Consider the following 16,081-nt stretch of genomic DNA (forward strand, 5'->3'; position numbering starts at 1 on the left):
TCGCTTCTTCAGTTCTGAACTGATGGATTGTCCCGTCTCCTCAGATGACAGATGGACAGAAGCTGCCTCTAAAAGGTCAGGAGAGTTTTTGGCAGGTTTGAGCTCTCACTTTCCTTCTGCTGTGGTGCCATTTTCATTCTCTCTGATCTGCCTCAGAGACAGACACTCAGAGCCGTGGTGTTCCTGATATTGTGACTCCTAAATTCTCAGATTTCCATAGAATTTATCCACCCTCTAGCTTTACTGGAAATTGTGGGTCAAATTCTGTCCTCATTTATGCCCAGGCAATTGACTAACTTCAGTAAATGGCTGCCAAGCACACTGAAGTCAGTGGGGTTGCATTGGTGTAAATGAAGGCAGGATTTGGCTCCACGTGGCTAAATGTTGCTCATCTCCTTGAACCTTTAGAGGAGGTTATCTTCTCCCACCCCCTCACCTCCAAACATCTTGTGCTTCTCCAGCTTGGAAGCAAAGAGGAAGTTTGAAAATATGGCAGCCATTCAAGCTTGCTGCAATGTGTGTGGAGGAGGGAGGGGATGTATTCGGGCTTGCTATGTATTTTTGTGATGGGAGATATTGAGACCTGCAGCATTGCTTGCTGTTAAATGAATAAACTCTAATTTTCTCCTGTTTTCTCTTGTCTAGGTTGGCATATCTAGCGATACTGCAGAGCTTGAAATGATATATATTGTTACAATATACAGTCTGAATAGCTCTTTGGGTTTGCACTTCTTTTTTTATGAACACAGGGCATATCATTGTAATTGCTTTGATGTAGCTGGCTGGGTGTCTCTGAGCAAAAGTGACAATAGTAGTTTACCACATTGCATAATGAGGCATCAGCATTTTTGTTCACTTATATCCAAAGTAGACTGCAAATGCATCCTATGCTGGACCCCAAACTGATGCTGGGAGGCAGGCTTTGGCAAAAGGCACTTCCAAAAAGCTGAATTAAGCTGCTTGTTCTATTAAAAACGGGCACCATTTTATACCTTAGTGAGCCTTCCCACTATTAAAAAGCTTTAGAACTGTGACCATTGCATTTTAGACTATGCCTGGAACTTGTTTGTATGGTAGTATATTTACACTATTATAGAGTGACTACTATCCCTATTGCCTTCATGACAACCAAATCTCATATAGCTAGAATTTAGCAAATAACTTGTAATGACTAAATTATTCAGTGGAATTCACCACAACTTTAGTTTGCATATTGTGCATGAACAGATTGTGTGGTCTCCTCAAATGTATTAGTTATTCACAATTATTCACCCAATAATTCTTGCAAATAATTCTAAGTCCATAGCTGGTTGGGAGCAGTTGGTGGCAGGTATTCAATATTTGAAGGTCAGACATTTTTGATTGGAGACACAGATCATGTGCTATGTTTCCATTCACTGACAGGATGAGGGTGCCTCTTACAGTCAGGTTTCTAGTGTGAATATCTCAACTACAAATTAGGAACTCACGTTGCACAAATATGCATTTAAAATATTGCCCTTTGGAACCCCAATCTGAAGTCCCCTGTGAGGAGTCCGTCCATGGATTTCAATGAGCTTTGCAGCAGACACTTGGTGGCTATTCTTGCCCGGAATATTCACTTGCTGGAATATTCATAGAAATGTGGCATAAGAGGCTTGGGACACAGATGCTGCATATGGATTTGTAAATACAGAAGACTATTAAATAAATACCACTGAAAGATTTTTGTGAAGTGAGGCTATCCCAGTGAGTTCAGATTTAAATAAATATGGTATGGGCCTGATTCTAGACATGTGTCACTCTGGCCTATTGTTTATAGTTGACTGTAAATAGTGATATATATATCACTAAAAGCCACGTGAGCTTATTTATAATGGTGCTTTCTCTGTATTAAAACTTGCCAATTAGGTCATTTTTTTCATTGTATACAGTAGGTCTCCTTTTTCACCTACAGTTTTTATTTATTAAGTGTTGGGCTAGTTCTTAGAGGTCCTAACATATAAGATGAGCACACAACATATTTATGAATGAGCTACTTGAAGATCAACTGTTTTCTTGAAATTTATATGATAATGGTTGTTTTTATTTCTATAGTGCCCACACTGCTGGGCATGTTAGAAAGGTATAAAGACAAGATCCTTGTCCCAAAGGGCTTACAAGCTAACCAGAAAATGTACAAACAAATGAATGCGGATGTGATTCAATGGTGAAGCTAAGCATGAATCTTGTTAGTTCTATGTTTTTTTGTTGAGGTGTAGGGGGCTCCTTAGAGGAATGGGGGAAAAGAAGAGAGAGTTGCCAGAAACTTTTATTTAATGGTGTCAAGTTATTTTATGGGTATTTGGTCTCCATTTGTTTGATTAGCCGAGAGAGAGAAACAAGTAAAACTTAGGCGGATATGAAGTATCAGAGGGGTAGCCATGTTAGTCTGTATCCACAGAAACAATGAGGAGTCCGGTGGCACCTTAAAGACACAGATTTATTTGGGCATAAGATTTCGTGGGTAAAAACTCACTTCTTCAGGTGCATGGAGTTAAAATTACAGATGCAGGCATAAATATATATATATTGGCACATGAAGAGAAGGGAGTTATCTTACAAGTGGAGGAGCAATGTTGAAGGCCAGTTCGGTCGGGGTGGATGTTTTCCACTCCAAACAATTGATGAGGAGGTGTCAATACCAAGAGAGGGGAAAATTGCTTTTGTAGTGAGCCAGCCACTCCAGTCCCTTTTCAAGCCCAAATTGATGGTGTTAAGTTTGCAAATGAATTGTAGCTCTGCAGTTTCTCTTTGAAGTCTGTTTTTGAAGGTTTTTTTGTTGAAGGATGGCTACTTTTAAATCTGTTATTGAATGTCCAGGGAGATTGAAGGGTTCTCCTACTGGCTTTTGTATGTTACCATTCCTGATGTCTGATTTGTGTCCATTTATCCTTTTGTGTAGAGACTGCCCGGTTTGGCCAATGTACATGGCAGAGGGGCATTGCTGGCACATGAGGGCATATATAACATTAATAGATGTGCAAGTGAATGAGCCCCTGATGGCGTGGTTGGGTCCTCTAATGGTGTTGCTAGAGTAGACATGGGGACAGAGATGGCAATGGGGTTTGTTACAGGGATTGGTTCCTGGGTTAATGTTTCTGTGGTGCGGTGTGTAGTTGCTGGTATTTGCTTCAGGTTGGGGGGCTGTCCGTAAGCAAGGATTGGCCTGCCTCCCCAAGACCTGTGAGAGTGGAGGATCGTCCTTCAGGATAGGTTGTAGATAGGACAGATCTACAACCTACTATCTCAGGGACTCTCTTTCTGCCCCACCACCCCCACACACATGATACAGTTCTGTTGGTGATCTGAAAGGCTACTTTTGCCATCTATGACTCAAGGAATATTTTCAACACACCACTGAACAGATCACTGACCCACAGGAAACCTCCTACCAACACTACAAGAAGAAGAATTCTGAGTAGACTCCTTCTGATGGTCGAAATGACAGACTGGTCTTCTACATAGAGTGCTTCTGCAGACGTGCACAGGCTGAAATTGTAAACAAACAGCATCACTTGCCCCTATAATCTCAGCTGTATAGAACGCAATGCCACCCACAGTCTCAGAAACAACTCTGACATTATAATCAAAGGGGCTGACAAAGGAGTCCTGTAGTCATCATGAACAGGTCAGATTATGAACAGGAGGCTACCAAGCAACTCTCCAACTACACCATCTGCTCAAGAAACTCCCTGCTACAGCATGGGAACAAATCTACACAGACATACCCCTAGAGCCCCGACCAGGGGTATTCTATCTGCTACCCAAGATCCATAAACCTGGAAATCCTGGATGCCCCATCATCTCAGGCATTGGCACTCTTACAGCAGGATTATTTGGCTATTTGGACTCTCTCCTCAGACCCTAAGCTACCAGCACTCCTAGCTATTTTCGAAACATCACCGACTTTCTGAGGAACTACAATGCATTGGTGATCTTCCTGAAAACACCATCCTGGCCACGATGGATGTAGCTCTTTACACCAATATTCCATATGAGGATGGACTACAAGCTGTCAGGAACAGTATCCCTGAGGAGGCCCTGGGACACCTGGTGGCTGACCTTTGTGACTTTGTCCTCACCCACATCCATTTCAGATTTGGGGACAGCAACAGCACTGCTGGCTGACTTAGAACAACGTTTCCTCAGCTCTCATGCCCTAGCGCCCCTCCTCTACTGACGCTACATTGATGACATCTTCATCATATGGACCCACGGGAAGTAGGCCCTTGAAGAATTCCACCTGGATTTCAACAATTTCCACCCCACCATCAACCTCAGCCTGGTCCAGTCCACACAAGAGATCCACTTCCTGGACACTACAGTGCAAATAAACGATGGTCACATAAATACCACCCTATACTGGAAACCTACTGACCACTATACTTACCTACATGCCTTCAGCTTCCATCCAGGACACATCACACGATCCATTGTCTACAGCCAAGCCCTGAGATACAACCACATTTGCTCTAATCCTTCAGACAGAGACAAACACCTACAAGATCTCTATCAAGCATTCTTAAAACTACAATACCCACCTGGAAACAGATTGACAGTGCAAGATGGGTACCCAGAAGTCACCTACTACAGGACAGGCCCAACAAGGAAAATAACAGAGCACCACTGGCCATCTTGTACAACCCCCAGCTAAAACCTCTCCAGCGTATCATCAATGATCTACAACCTACCCTGAAGGACGATCCCCCACTATCACAGGCCTTGGGATGCAGGCCAATCCTCGCTTGTAGACAGTCTCCCCCCCACCGCCAACCTGAAGCAAATACTCACCAGCAACTACAGAAAACACCACAGAAACACTACACACCACAGAAACACTAACCCAGGAACCAACCCTGTAACAAACCCCGTTGCCTTCTCTGCCCCCATATCTACTCTAGCGACACCACCATAGGACCCAACCACACCATCAGGGGCTCATTCACCGACACATCTACCAATGTGATATATGCCATCATGTGCCAGCAATGCCCCTCTGCCATGTACATTGGCCAAACCGGACAGTCTCTAAGCAAAAGGATAAATGGACACACATCAGACATCAGGAATGGTAACATACAAAAGCCAGTAGGAGAACCCTTCAATCTCCCTGGACATTCAATAACAGATTTAAAAGTAGCCATTCTTCAACAAAAAACCTTCAGAAACAGACTTCAAAGAGAAACTGCAGAGCTACAATTCATTTGCAAACTTAACACCATCAATTTGGGCTTGAATAGGGACTGGAGAGGTTGGCTCACTACAAAAGCAATTTTCCCCTCTTTTGGTATTGACACCTCCTCATCAGTTGTTGGGAGTGGACAACATTCACCCTGACTGAATTGGCCCTCAACATTGCTTCTCCACTTGTAAGGTAACTCCCTTCTCTTCATGTGCCAATATATATATTTATGCCTGTATCTGTAATTTTCACACTATGCATCTGAAGAAATGGGTTTTTTATCCATAAAAGCTTATGCCCAAATAAATCTGTGTCTTTAAGGTGTCACCGGACTCCTCATTGTTTAGGTGGATATGCACTGTCACCTTAGTATCCTCTCTTAATTTCCTGTTAGCTATTAATAAGCTTACAGAAATAATTAATGATGAGATGAATGCTTAGCAATTAGCTGCATAGAGTTGGCAGGTCAAGGCTTTAGCAGATGGTTGATTGCAAACATTCAGAAAAATATTTAGGGTGGGATTTTCAAAAGCATTCAGAACTGGCCTAATTCTGCTCTCACAAAAGCCAATTGGAATGTCACAACTGACTACAATGAGAGCATCAGTATGCCAGCACTGAGTGATCTTGAAATTCCACTCAGTGTCTGATGATCATGTGGTCTAAAGGTTAGAGAAAAAGTGTAGTTAAAAGAAACATGTTGAGCTACAATCCAATCTAATTTACTGTGTGACTTTGTCTTAGTCAGCCCAGCTTGAACCGTGTGTTAAATAGCAGAAATGTAGTGAAAACGAGATATGACATCAAAGCTGAGCTTTCTCCTGTGAATCAGTTATCTGAGGCCACACATATAAATCTAAACTGTGGTATTCTTTCCGCTAATCAAGCTCTCCTTCCTATTTGCCTAACCCAGTGGTTCTCAAACTTTTTTTTTCATGGACCACTGAAAATTGCTGAGGGTCTTGGCGGACCACTTAATTAGCTAACTATTGTAAAGTGCTTTGGATAAAACCCCTAAATTAAAAAAAAACTTAATTATTAACATTTTTGTTCTACAAATAAAAGCACACAACTCATATTTTAATATCAGTAGTCTTACCTTTCTAATGTGATGGATGTGCCCTCTCCCCTGCCGCGGAAGCCCCCGAGCTGGGGCTGGGAAGGAAGGCCGTCTCTCCCCAGTAGCCACAGCCCTGGAGCTGGGGAAAGTCACCTCGTTCTCTGGCTGCTGCAGCCCTGCATGTCCCAAATTCCTCCCACCCCCTCTTCTCAACCCACTGCCCACTCACCTGCCCTATTCCCCCCAAGGCCACCACCTCACCTTACATGTGCATCTTCTCCAGGGTCCAGGCACCTAATTAGTGGAGTGGCACTTCATTCTCTTGTGTGCGGCCGCCCAGGCATGCACGGTGACGGGTTTGGTCATAGAGACTGTCACTTGATGTGCTGGAATTGCCTTTGAGCCCGTTTTCCCTGCCAGCTTGGGACTCCAGAACTTTGCCTTGTTGTCTTGCTAGACACACTAGCCTGCTGCAACACAGACCGAGGTTTGGTCCATGCCCACAAAGCTGCAGACTTTAACCAAAAACTGCTCAGCAGGTCACCTGCCTCCAGCACCCGGACACCGAGCTCCCAATGGGATCCAAACCCCAAATAAATCCATTTTACTCTGTATAAAGCTTATACAGGGTAAACTCATAAACTGTCTGCCCTCTATAACACTGATAGAGAGGTTTCAGAGTAACAGCCGTGTTAGTCTGTATTTGCAAAAAGAAAAGGAGTACTTGTGGCACCTTAGAGACTAACCAATTTATTTGAGCATGAGCTTTCGTGAGCTACAGCTCACTTCATCGGATGCATACTGTGGAAACTGCAGAAGACATTATATACACAGAGACCATGAAACAATACCTCCTCCCACCCCACTCTCCTGCTGGTAATAGCTTATCTAAAGTGATCATCAAGTTGGGCCATTTCCAGCACAAATCCAGGTTTTCTCACCCTCCGCGCCCCCCCCCCCCCCCCCAACTCACTCTCCTGCTGGTAATAGCCCATCCAAAGTGACCACTCTCTTCACAATGTGTATGATAATCAAGGTGGGCCATTTCCAGCATAAATCCAAGTTTAACCAGAACGTCGGTGGGGAGGGGGGTAAAAAAAACAAGGGGAAATAGGCTACCTTGCATAATGACTTAGCCACTCCCAGTCTCTATTTTCTTGTAGGTGTTAGTCACCTACTACAGGACAGGCCTAACAAAGAAAATAACAGAACGCCACTAGCCATCACCTTCAGCCCCCAACTAAAACCCCTCCAACGCATTATTAAGGATCTACAACCTATCCTGAAGGATGACCCAACACTCTCACAAATCTTGGGAGACAGGCCAGTCCTTGCTACAGACAGCCCCCCAACCTGAAGCAAATACTCACCAACAACCACATACCACACAACAGAACTACTAACCCAGGAACCTATCCTTGCAACAAAGCCCGTTGCCAACTGTGCCCACATATCTATTCAGGGGACACCATCAAAGGACCTAATAACATCAGCCACACTATCAGAGGCTCGTTCACCTGCACATCCACCAATGTGATATATGCCATCATATGCCAGCAATGCCCCTCTGCCATGTACATTGGTCAAACTGGACAGTCTCTACGTAAAAGAATAAATGGATACAAATCAGATGTCAAGAATTATAACATTCATAAACCAGTCGGAGAACACTTCAATCTCTCTGGTCACGCAATCACAGACATGAAGGTCGCTATCTTACAACAAAAAAACTTCAAATCCGGACTCCAGCAAGAAACTGCTGAATTGGAATTCATTTGCAAATTGGATACTATTAATTTAGGCTTAAATAGAGACTGGGAGTGGCTAAGTCATTATGCAAGGTAGCCTATTTCCCCCTTGTTTTTTTCTAGCCCCCTCCCCCCGACATTCTAGTTAAACTTGGATTTATGCTGTAAATGGCCCACCTTGATTATCATGCACATTGTAGGGAGAGTGGTCACTTTGGATGAGCTATTACCAGCAGGAGAGTGAGTTTTTGTGTGTGTGTTTTTTTGAAACAAGGGGGTGTGGGGGGGGTGAGAAAACCTGTATTTGTGCTGGAAATGGCCCACCTTGATTTTCATACACATTGTGAGGAGAGTGGTCACTTTGGATAAGCTATTACCAGCAGGAGAGTGAGTTTGTGTGTGTGGTTTTTGGAGGGGGTGGGGGGGTGAGAAAACCTGGATTTGTGCTGGAAATGGCCCACCTTGATTATCATACACATTTTAAAGAGAGTGGTCACTTTGGATGGGCTATTACCAGCAGGAGAGTAAGTTTGTGGGGGGGGGGGCAGAGGGTGAGAAAACCTGGATTTGTGCTGGAAATGGCCCAACTTGATGATCACTTTAGATAAGCTATTACCAGCAGGAGAGTGGGGTGGGAGGAGGTATTGTTTCATGGTCTCTGTGTATATAATGTCTTCTGCAGTTTCCAGTGTATATAATGTCTTCTGCAGTTTCCACAGTATGCATCCAATGAAGTGAGCTGTAGCTCATGAAAGCTCATGCTCAAATAAATTGGTTAGTCTCTAAGGTGCCACAAGTACTCCTTTTCTTTTTACTGATAGAGAGATATGCACAGGTGTTTGCTCCCCCAGATATTAATCACTTACTTTGGGTTAATTAATAAACCAAAGTGATTTTATTAAGTATTAAAAGTAGGATTTAATTGGTTTCAAATAATAACAGATAGAACTAGGTAAGTTACCAAGCAAAATAAAACAACACACACAAGTCTAACCCAAATACATTAAGAAACTGAATACAGGTAAATCTCACCCTCAGAGATGTTTCAATAAGCTTCTTTCACAGACTAGACTCCTTCCTAGTTTGGGCCCAATCCTTTCCCCCTTGTTAATTCCAGCAGGCATCTTAGGTGAAAAGCTGGGGCTTTCTCATGACTGGGACATGTTCTTTTCCACCTCCTTTTATAGCTTTAGCACAAGGTGGGAATTTTTTGTCTCTTTGGGTCCCCACTCCTCCTTCTAAATGGCAAAGCACCAGGTTTAAGATGGATTCCAGTTCAGGTGACAAGATCACAAACTTTGTAATGATACTGTACAAGAGACCTTTTGCATGAAGCATATTCCAGTTATAGCATATTTACACTCATAAGCATATTTCCACAAAACATTATGGAGTACAACGTCACATGCACCTTAGAGGGAATTATTTGCGGACCACCTGAATGGAGCTCACAGACCACTGGTGGTTCATGGACCACAGTTTGAGAACTTCTGGCCTAGACCATAATGAGTATATTAATATGGTCTATCCCTCTCAGCTTATTGAGAAAATTAGTTTGGATAAAATCCTTCCTTCACTGCAGTTGTATGTCACTCTGAGTGATATGACCCTGTGGTCAACTAAAAAAAAACAGGTATGAAGGGCTGTACAAGAAGGAGCATATGGCTGTGTAGTTATGTTTTTTGTGTGTGAGCCCTTGGGATATTGAATTTTATAAAACCAAAACAACCTTTCCCCCCACAAACCCAGTAGACCTATATTACTGCAACTTTATATAAGGTTGAGAGTTTACACAAATAAAAACTGAGAAATTTAAAGTTGTTTTCTACATCAACCATAATTTCCCCCTTATACATATGTATGTAGTCTTTGTATTATTGTATGTAGTTTTAATTCAATGTTCTATATATGATCCCAGACAGAAACACTAAGTTAAGATGGAGGGTATGTAGCATGTAAATTAACGGTAAAGAACTTTACAGTGATGTTGTCGTTATTCCAGTACTAAGAATTTCAAACCAGGCAATTCAGAGTTAAAGTTATACTTAAAAGAATTCCAAATACGTTAAGGTAAATACACAGTTAAGGCACCCCAACAACCATAACTCTGCCACTATAGTGTCCCCAGGAAATAACAATTGTTGTTAAGGCAATTTAATATTTGTGGTCTCAAATTAGATTAAACTGATTTTAAAGGCACATTCTTTTTTTTTTTTTTTTCATTTTTTCCCACCTCCTGGCAGCAAAATCTCTCCCATAAAGGATGTTGCATAATATATTTTTCTGAATTGAATGTCCATATTTTGAAAATAAAGAGGAAGACCAGGTAGGGAAAAAAAAAAAAAAGGTACCGGGGTTTTTTAGTCGAACAAGTAACGTAGCAATTGAACATTTAGTTCAGATTTTGCATGCTATAAGGCTACGTGCCCCAGTGTGCATTGTAGCCGGCAAAATATCTGATTTGTCCTTTCTGTCATTAAGATGGAATCTGGTGGCAGAAAGGCAGCCAGACCTTCACTTGAAAAAAAATCTTTTTAATCTCCTGTGCCCATAAGATTTACATCCATAAGTACGTATTTACATGAATAAATTAGGTATAAATGGGGATCTAGCTGTGTAATTATGTGTAAATATGTAGGCCTCCATGTGCTCATATGAAGGTCTTGAGGCTATATTTATTTCTCTCTCCTCTTTTAGAAAAGTCTCTAACTACATCCTTAAAAAAAAAAAATTTAAAGCACCTGCTGACCTGATCCACAGTGTCTGAGTAAACAAAACTTAGAATCATAGAATCATAGAATATCAGGGTTGGAAGGGACCCCAGAAGGTCATCTAGTCCAACCCCCTGCTCGAAGCAGGACCAATTCCCAGTTAGATCATCCCAGCCAGGGCTTTGTCAAGCCTGACCTTAAAAACCTCTAAGGAAGAAGATTCTACCACCTCCCTAGGTAACGCATTCCAATGTTTCACCACCCTCATAGTGAAAAAGTTTTTCCTAATATCCAATCTAAACCTCCCCCACTGCAACTTGAGACCATTACTCCTCGTTCTGTCATCTGCTACCATTGAGAACAGTCTAGAGCCATCCTCTTTGGAACCCCCTTTCAGGTAGTTGAAAGCAGCTATCAAATCCCCCCTCATTCTTCTCTTCTACAGACTAAACAATCCCAGCTCCCTCAGCCTCTCCTCATAAGTCATGTGTTCTAGACCCCCAATCATTTTTGTTGCCCTTCGCTGGACTCTCTCCAATTTATCCACATCCTTCTTGTAGTGTGGGGCCCAAAACTGGACACAGTACTCCAGATGAGGCCTCACCAATGTCGAATAGAGGGGAACGATCACGTCCCTCGATCTGCTCGCTATGCCCCTACTTATACATCCCAAAATGCTATTGGCCTTCTTGGCAACAAGGGCACACTGCTGACTCATATCCAGCTTCTCGTCCACTGTCACCCCTAGGTCCTTTTCCGCAGAACTGCTGCCTAGCCATTCGGTCCCTAGTCTGTAGCAGTGCATTGGATTCTTCCGTCCTAAGTGCAGGACCCTGCACTTATCCTTATTGAACCTCATCAGATTTCTTTTGGCCCAATTCTCCAATTTGTCTAGGTCCTTCTAGGTCCTTCTGAAAAATAGAGTTGATTTTAGTAGCATGTGAAACACTGTAGAATATGCAGATAACTGTTCAAAAATACAATAAATGTTATGAGTCAGAGAGAGCAAACAGAAGGAAATGTGATATCCTACCAACCCTCAAGCCAATGCCACTTTTAGAAGAATGGCACTGTATGGCTGTAGAATGTTGTTCTCTAGGACATGTGCAAACAGTATACAGTATGTCTGTATTTATTTATGTCTGTCATTTATGTCTGCCTCTCATCAGACACTCACCATTACTGACTTGTAAACACAACAATTATTAACTGATTTAGAAATATCCTCATGGTAATTTCATTTCACTTATTATGCCTAATGGATAGCCAGATATTTGCATGAAGTGTGTGTGGCTTTCTGCCTAAATTGTTAATCAAGTGATTAAGTGGTAAGTGAAAGTAGCACATCCAGATGACACTAATGCTGTCCCACTCCTGGGCCTCTCCTGAACAGACTGCCAATCATGGTAAACTCTGTTTTTTATTATACTTTTCTTCCAGGCTACTCGTTTACAAATCAATTAAGAAAACAGGGACACAGTACTTCTCCTTAATGGGAAATATACTAGAAAATGGTATTTCTTTTTCATATACATATATTTGTCATAGTACTGACCGTTCTTTCTTTTGTTCTTTTTCTTACTGTATATGTAATATATGTTGCAGTTTTATGTTTCTTTCTTATCAGTGCATTATATTGTACCCACATACTATGATGATGGATGCAACAGAGGGGCGTGGAGGGAGAAATATAGTGTGAGATTAAAGCCCATTTTGAAAATTGAGTATTAACTTGCAGAAAGCTTGCTAGTGTTTTCTTATTAGCTTGTTGTCTTTCCCAGTGAGAATTGGTCAGACAACATGGAAACATTCACCTTAACCTGTACTCCTTTCCACCCACTTCCAGAATTTAGGAATCCTGGTAGCAGCATTTAAGTAATTTGGGCCATGGCCCTGCAAACACTTCAAGCTGAGTAGTTCTTCAGGTTTAGATGGGACTAATCTCTTGTCATGTGTAAAGTTAAGCATGTGTATATGGTTGAAGGATAAGGGCCTGTTTGTGGCCCAAATCCCTATGTGATGAGCCCAGTGTATAAATCTAAATCGGATGGAAGAGAAGCCTGAGCTGTAGCTGAGGAGCACTTGGTGCACCTTTGAGTGGGAAAGAAGGGCATGTCAAGGTGGCTTTGAGCTAACTCTTTGTGCCCACCAGCCTTAGGTCCATGTGGGTAAAGGCCCTAGTTTTAAATTAGAGCAACCTGGCTTGATCTTGCTTGGAAAGATCAGAATCTCACCCGCCTGGGATTGTCACAAATTTATTATTTATAGGGTCAAAATCTTTAGAGAAGCAAAGGTACCTCCCCTGCCCGGCTGAGGGCACAGTTCATGCACTTATCAGCAGCCGGGTACATCTTGGGTAGGATGCACCTGCCTGGAAGAGAGCGTGGGTGGTAGATCTTCCCCTTTTCTGAACGCTAAGCTCCTAGTGCAGAGCCAGGAATCCCTACTCCAGTGAGGCAGCCAACCGCCCGGCCGGCCCGCTGCCCCCAGGAGCTGGGCAGGAAGGGTGGGCTGGAAAGCGGAGTACACGGCGGTGCAGCAGGGGCTGAGGGAGTGGGGAGCGCACAGAGCGGCCTTCCGTGGCGCAGGGCGGGAGGGAAGCAGAGAGCAGGAGCTGCTTGAAATGCTTGAAATAATTCCGCTTCCGTTTGGAGCAGGGAGCAGCCTCCCGCTCCAGCTGGGTTTCAAACCTGCCTCCCCTCAGCCCTGAACGCGGGCGCGGCATGGCAGCCTCTCCCCCGAAATCCCCCTCGGCCCCCAAGTCCCCCACCACCCCCAAGTCGCCCCCGTCGCGGAAGAAAGATGACTCCTTCTTGGGCAAACTTGGAGGGACCCTGGCCCGGAGGAAAAAAGCCAAAGAAGGTAAAAGGGCCAGGATGGCCCGGCTCCCGCCAGCGCCCTCGGCTGGGCGGCTCTGGGGAGAGGGGCTGACTCCGGAGGGCTCGCTGCGGCGGCGTGTGGAGGAGAAGCTGGAGGGAGTGGCGGCGCCCCCGCCCTGCGCTTTGCCCTGCGCTCCCCCTCGGAGCAGGAGCGGGGCGGACGGGACCGTGGCGCTCGGGGCGGGGCGGGGCGGGAGGCTGCGGCCGGGCCAGGGGGCTGAAGGGCTGGGCGCGCCCGGGCTGCGGCTCGCTCTGTTTTTTCCTGTGGAACGCGTCACGCCCCAGAAAAATGCTGGAGCCCTAAGCGGGGGGTCGGCTCATCGTCCCCCCCCCCCACCACCTGAGCGCGCTCCCAGTGCCCCCCTCTCTGCTCCTACTTTCTGCACCCCCGAGCGCATCACCGACTCCTTAGCTATGCGGAGCCTCTGGCTTGCTTCGCACGCCCTAAGGCGCTGGGGCCGGGGCTGTCTGGTTTAGCGGAGGCTGGCAAGCCGTGCCCTGGCGAATAAGACAAGGGTTGTCTTTAATGCAGACCCTGGAGTGACAGGGCCTCTGTGCACGCTCCTCGGTGGTGCTGTGCTGGGAGGAATTTCTTCCCAGAATGGGTATAAAGCAGCGAGTGTGCGTGTGTGCATCTCAATTTATGTTCCCTGGGAAAATGTGCAGTTGGCAGCTGGACAAGACAAGCCTGGAGGGCGATCTGTGTGTTTACATGCTGGAGCTGCTTGCGGCGTTCGGGGAGTGGAATTTGTGGAGTTTTTGAAATGTACCTTAAGCTTCATTTTTATCTTCATTTCAGAGCTGATTGGTTGGAGAATCTAGCGATTACAATTACGAAAGAATAAGGAGCCAGAGGGGATTGTGTGGGGGTAATAATGTATTTGGGCTGAATAACCAGTTTCCTAGAGAAGTAAAATTCATGAGAGGGAATTCTCACTGAGCTTTATTACTAATATTCTAATGAAATGATTCGTAAGTGGCTGATTGGGAGATGCACAAATTAAAGACTGGGGGTGGGGGGGGGGTGTGTTCCATGAATGTAGGACCAGATTTAGGTGGAGCAAGGGAAGATGTTGGATGAACACTTAGGACTTTATGCCATTTCACTAAAAGAGATGAAGTGCCAAAATAAAAATAACATAAACATAATGGGTCTGAATCAGCTATATGGCCACATTCTGCTATGCCACCAGTGTGAAATGGCCCTAAAGCTGGCTTAACTAGTGCATGGAGGATAACTTCCTATGCAGATGTGTCCTGTTTATGCAACTATCCAGTTTATACAACTCTTCTCACTGTAGTTCTTGTATCTACTCTGGTATAAGGTTTCAGAGTAGCAGCCATGTTAGTCTGTATTCACAAAAAGAAAAGGAGGACTTGTGGCACCTTAGAGACTAACAAATTTATTTGAGCATAAGCTTTTGTGAGCTACAGCTCACTTCATCAGATGCATTCAGTGGAAAATACAGTGGGGAGATTTATGGTATAGGGTGATCCTCCTGTGGCTTAGAATTAATTTTGCTGGAGGAAAAGGTCCATTGGCAGGTTGCCCCTGGGCCACACAAAACCTCTGCTTGTGGTTTTGTTCCCTTTTAGCAATCTGGCATAAGCTGGTGCAGACCTTAGGCATCTCTAACTTTTTGCAGGGCCTCAGCAGGAATAGTGCAAAGGTCAGTTTTGAGCACCTGTGCCCAGAACTGTGCTCTGTGCAAATCAGCCACAAACCAGAATCTGGACCAGTATATTTCATATGTAGGTTGTAACACTAACTGAAAAAAGCAAGTTCAACACTAAGGATGATGGTACCTTCCTTGACTTGTCCTGTCATGGCAAGCTGTGGCAGCACAGATTACTTTATGTACAGTTGCATGTTGATCTGAGAGGTTGGTGGAGTATCAAAGCATAACAGGAGGAATGAACAGTGTTATACTTAACTTAGAATTTCTTTGTTTCTGTTGCTTTATGTCAACAAAATTATACAGTTAATTTTCTTTATTTTTCTCATTTATTAAAGAAAAATTCTTTATAGAAATGCATGAGATTAAAGGACATACTTATATTTGTGGTCTATATTTTTACACGTGAATGATTCTTAAAACAGTGAGGACTTTTTAGTCTGAATCATATTTTTCACTGTTTACAGCTTTACAAATGATTTCATTTGACATAGCGCACATTTTACTAAACATATTTGATGATATTGATCTCAAAACAAAGTAAAATATTTTTCTCTCTTTAAAGTTTTCTTGTAGTCTGTGAACCTCTCTCAAAGTAACTCATGATTAGACTGTTTTTAAAAAAGTCTAGAATATTGAAAGAAGAGACCACCTTTTCCCCTGTCACATTTTGTATGAGCCTGGTGTAGTGATTAAAGTAGGGGACTGGGAGTTTTGGGTTCTATTTCTGACTTTACTGATGAGTCACTTTAGCCCAGATCCACAAAAGGACTCAGGTACCTACCTCCCCACTTGGGAGCCTAA

At 43.7% G+C, this 16,081-nt stretch overlaps 1 protein-coding gene across 4 annotated transcripts in view; it reads left to right on the forward strand.

The window, feature by feature from the left end:
• The first annotated feature begins 13,311 nt into the window (after positions 1–13,311).
• PARVA (parvin alpha) overlaps positions 13,312–16,081 on the forward strand; it is an 88,463-nt gene continuing 85,693 nt past the window's right edge. For all 4 annotated transcript variants that reach the window (XM_077818424.1, XM_077818425.1, XM_077818423.1 and 1 more), the window contains exon 1: positions 13,312–13,584. In XM_077818424.1, coding sequence (XP_077674550.1) covers positions 13,446–13,584 — 139 coding nt within the window. In that variant the 5' untranslated portion in view covers positions 13,312–13,445. The remainder of the gene's footprint in view (positions 13,585–16,081) is intronic.

Source organism: Eretmochelys imbricata, chromosome 6 (genome assembly GCF_965152235.1).
Source record: "Eretmochelys imbricata isolate rEreImb1 chromosome 6, rEreImb1.hap1, whole genome shotgun sequence".
Taxonomy (NCBI): Eukaryota; Metazoa; Chordata; order Testudines; family Cheloniidae; genus Eretmochelys; species Eretmochelys imbricata.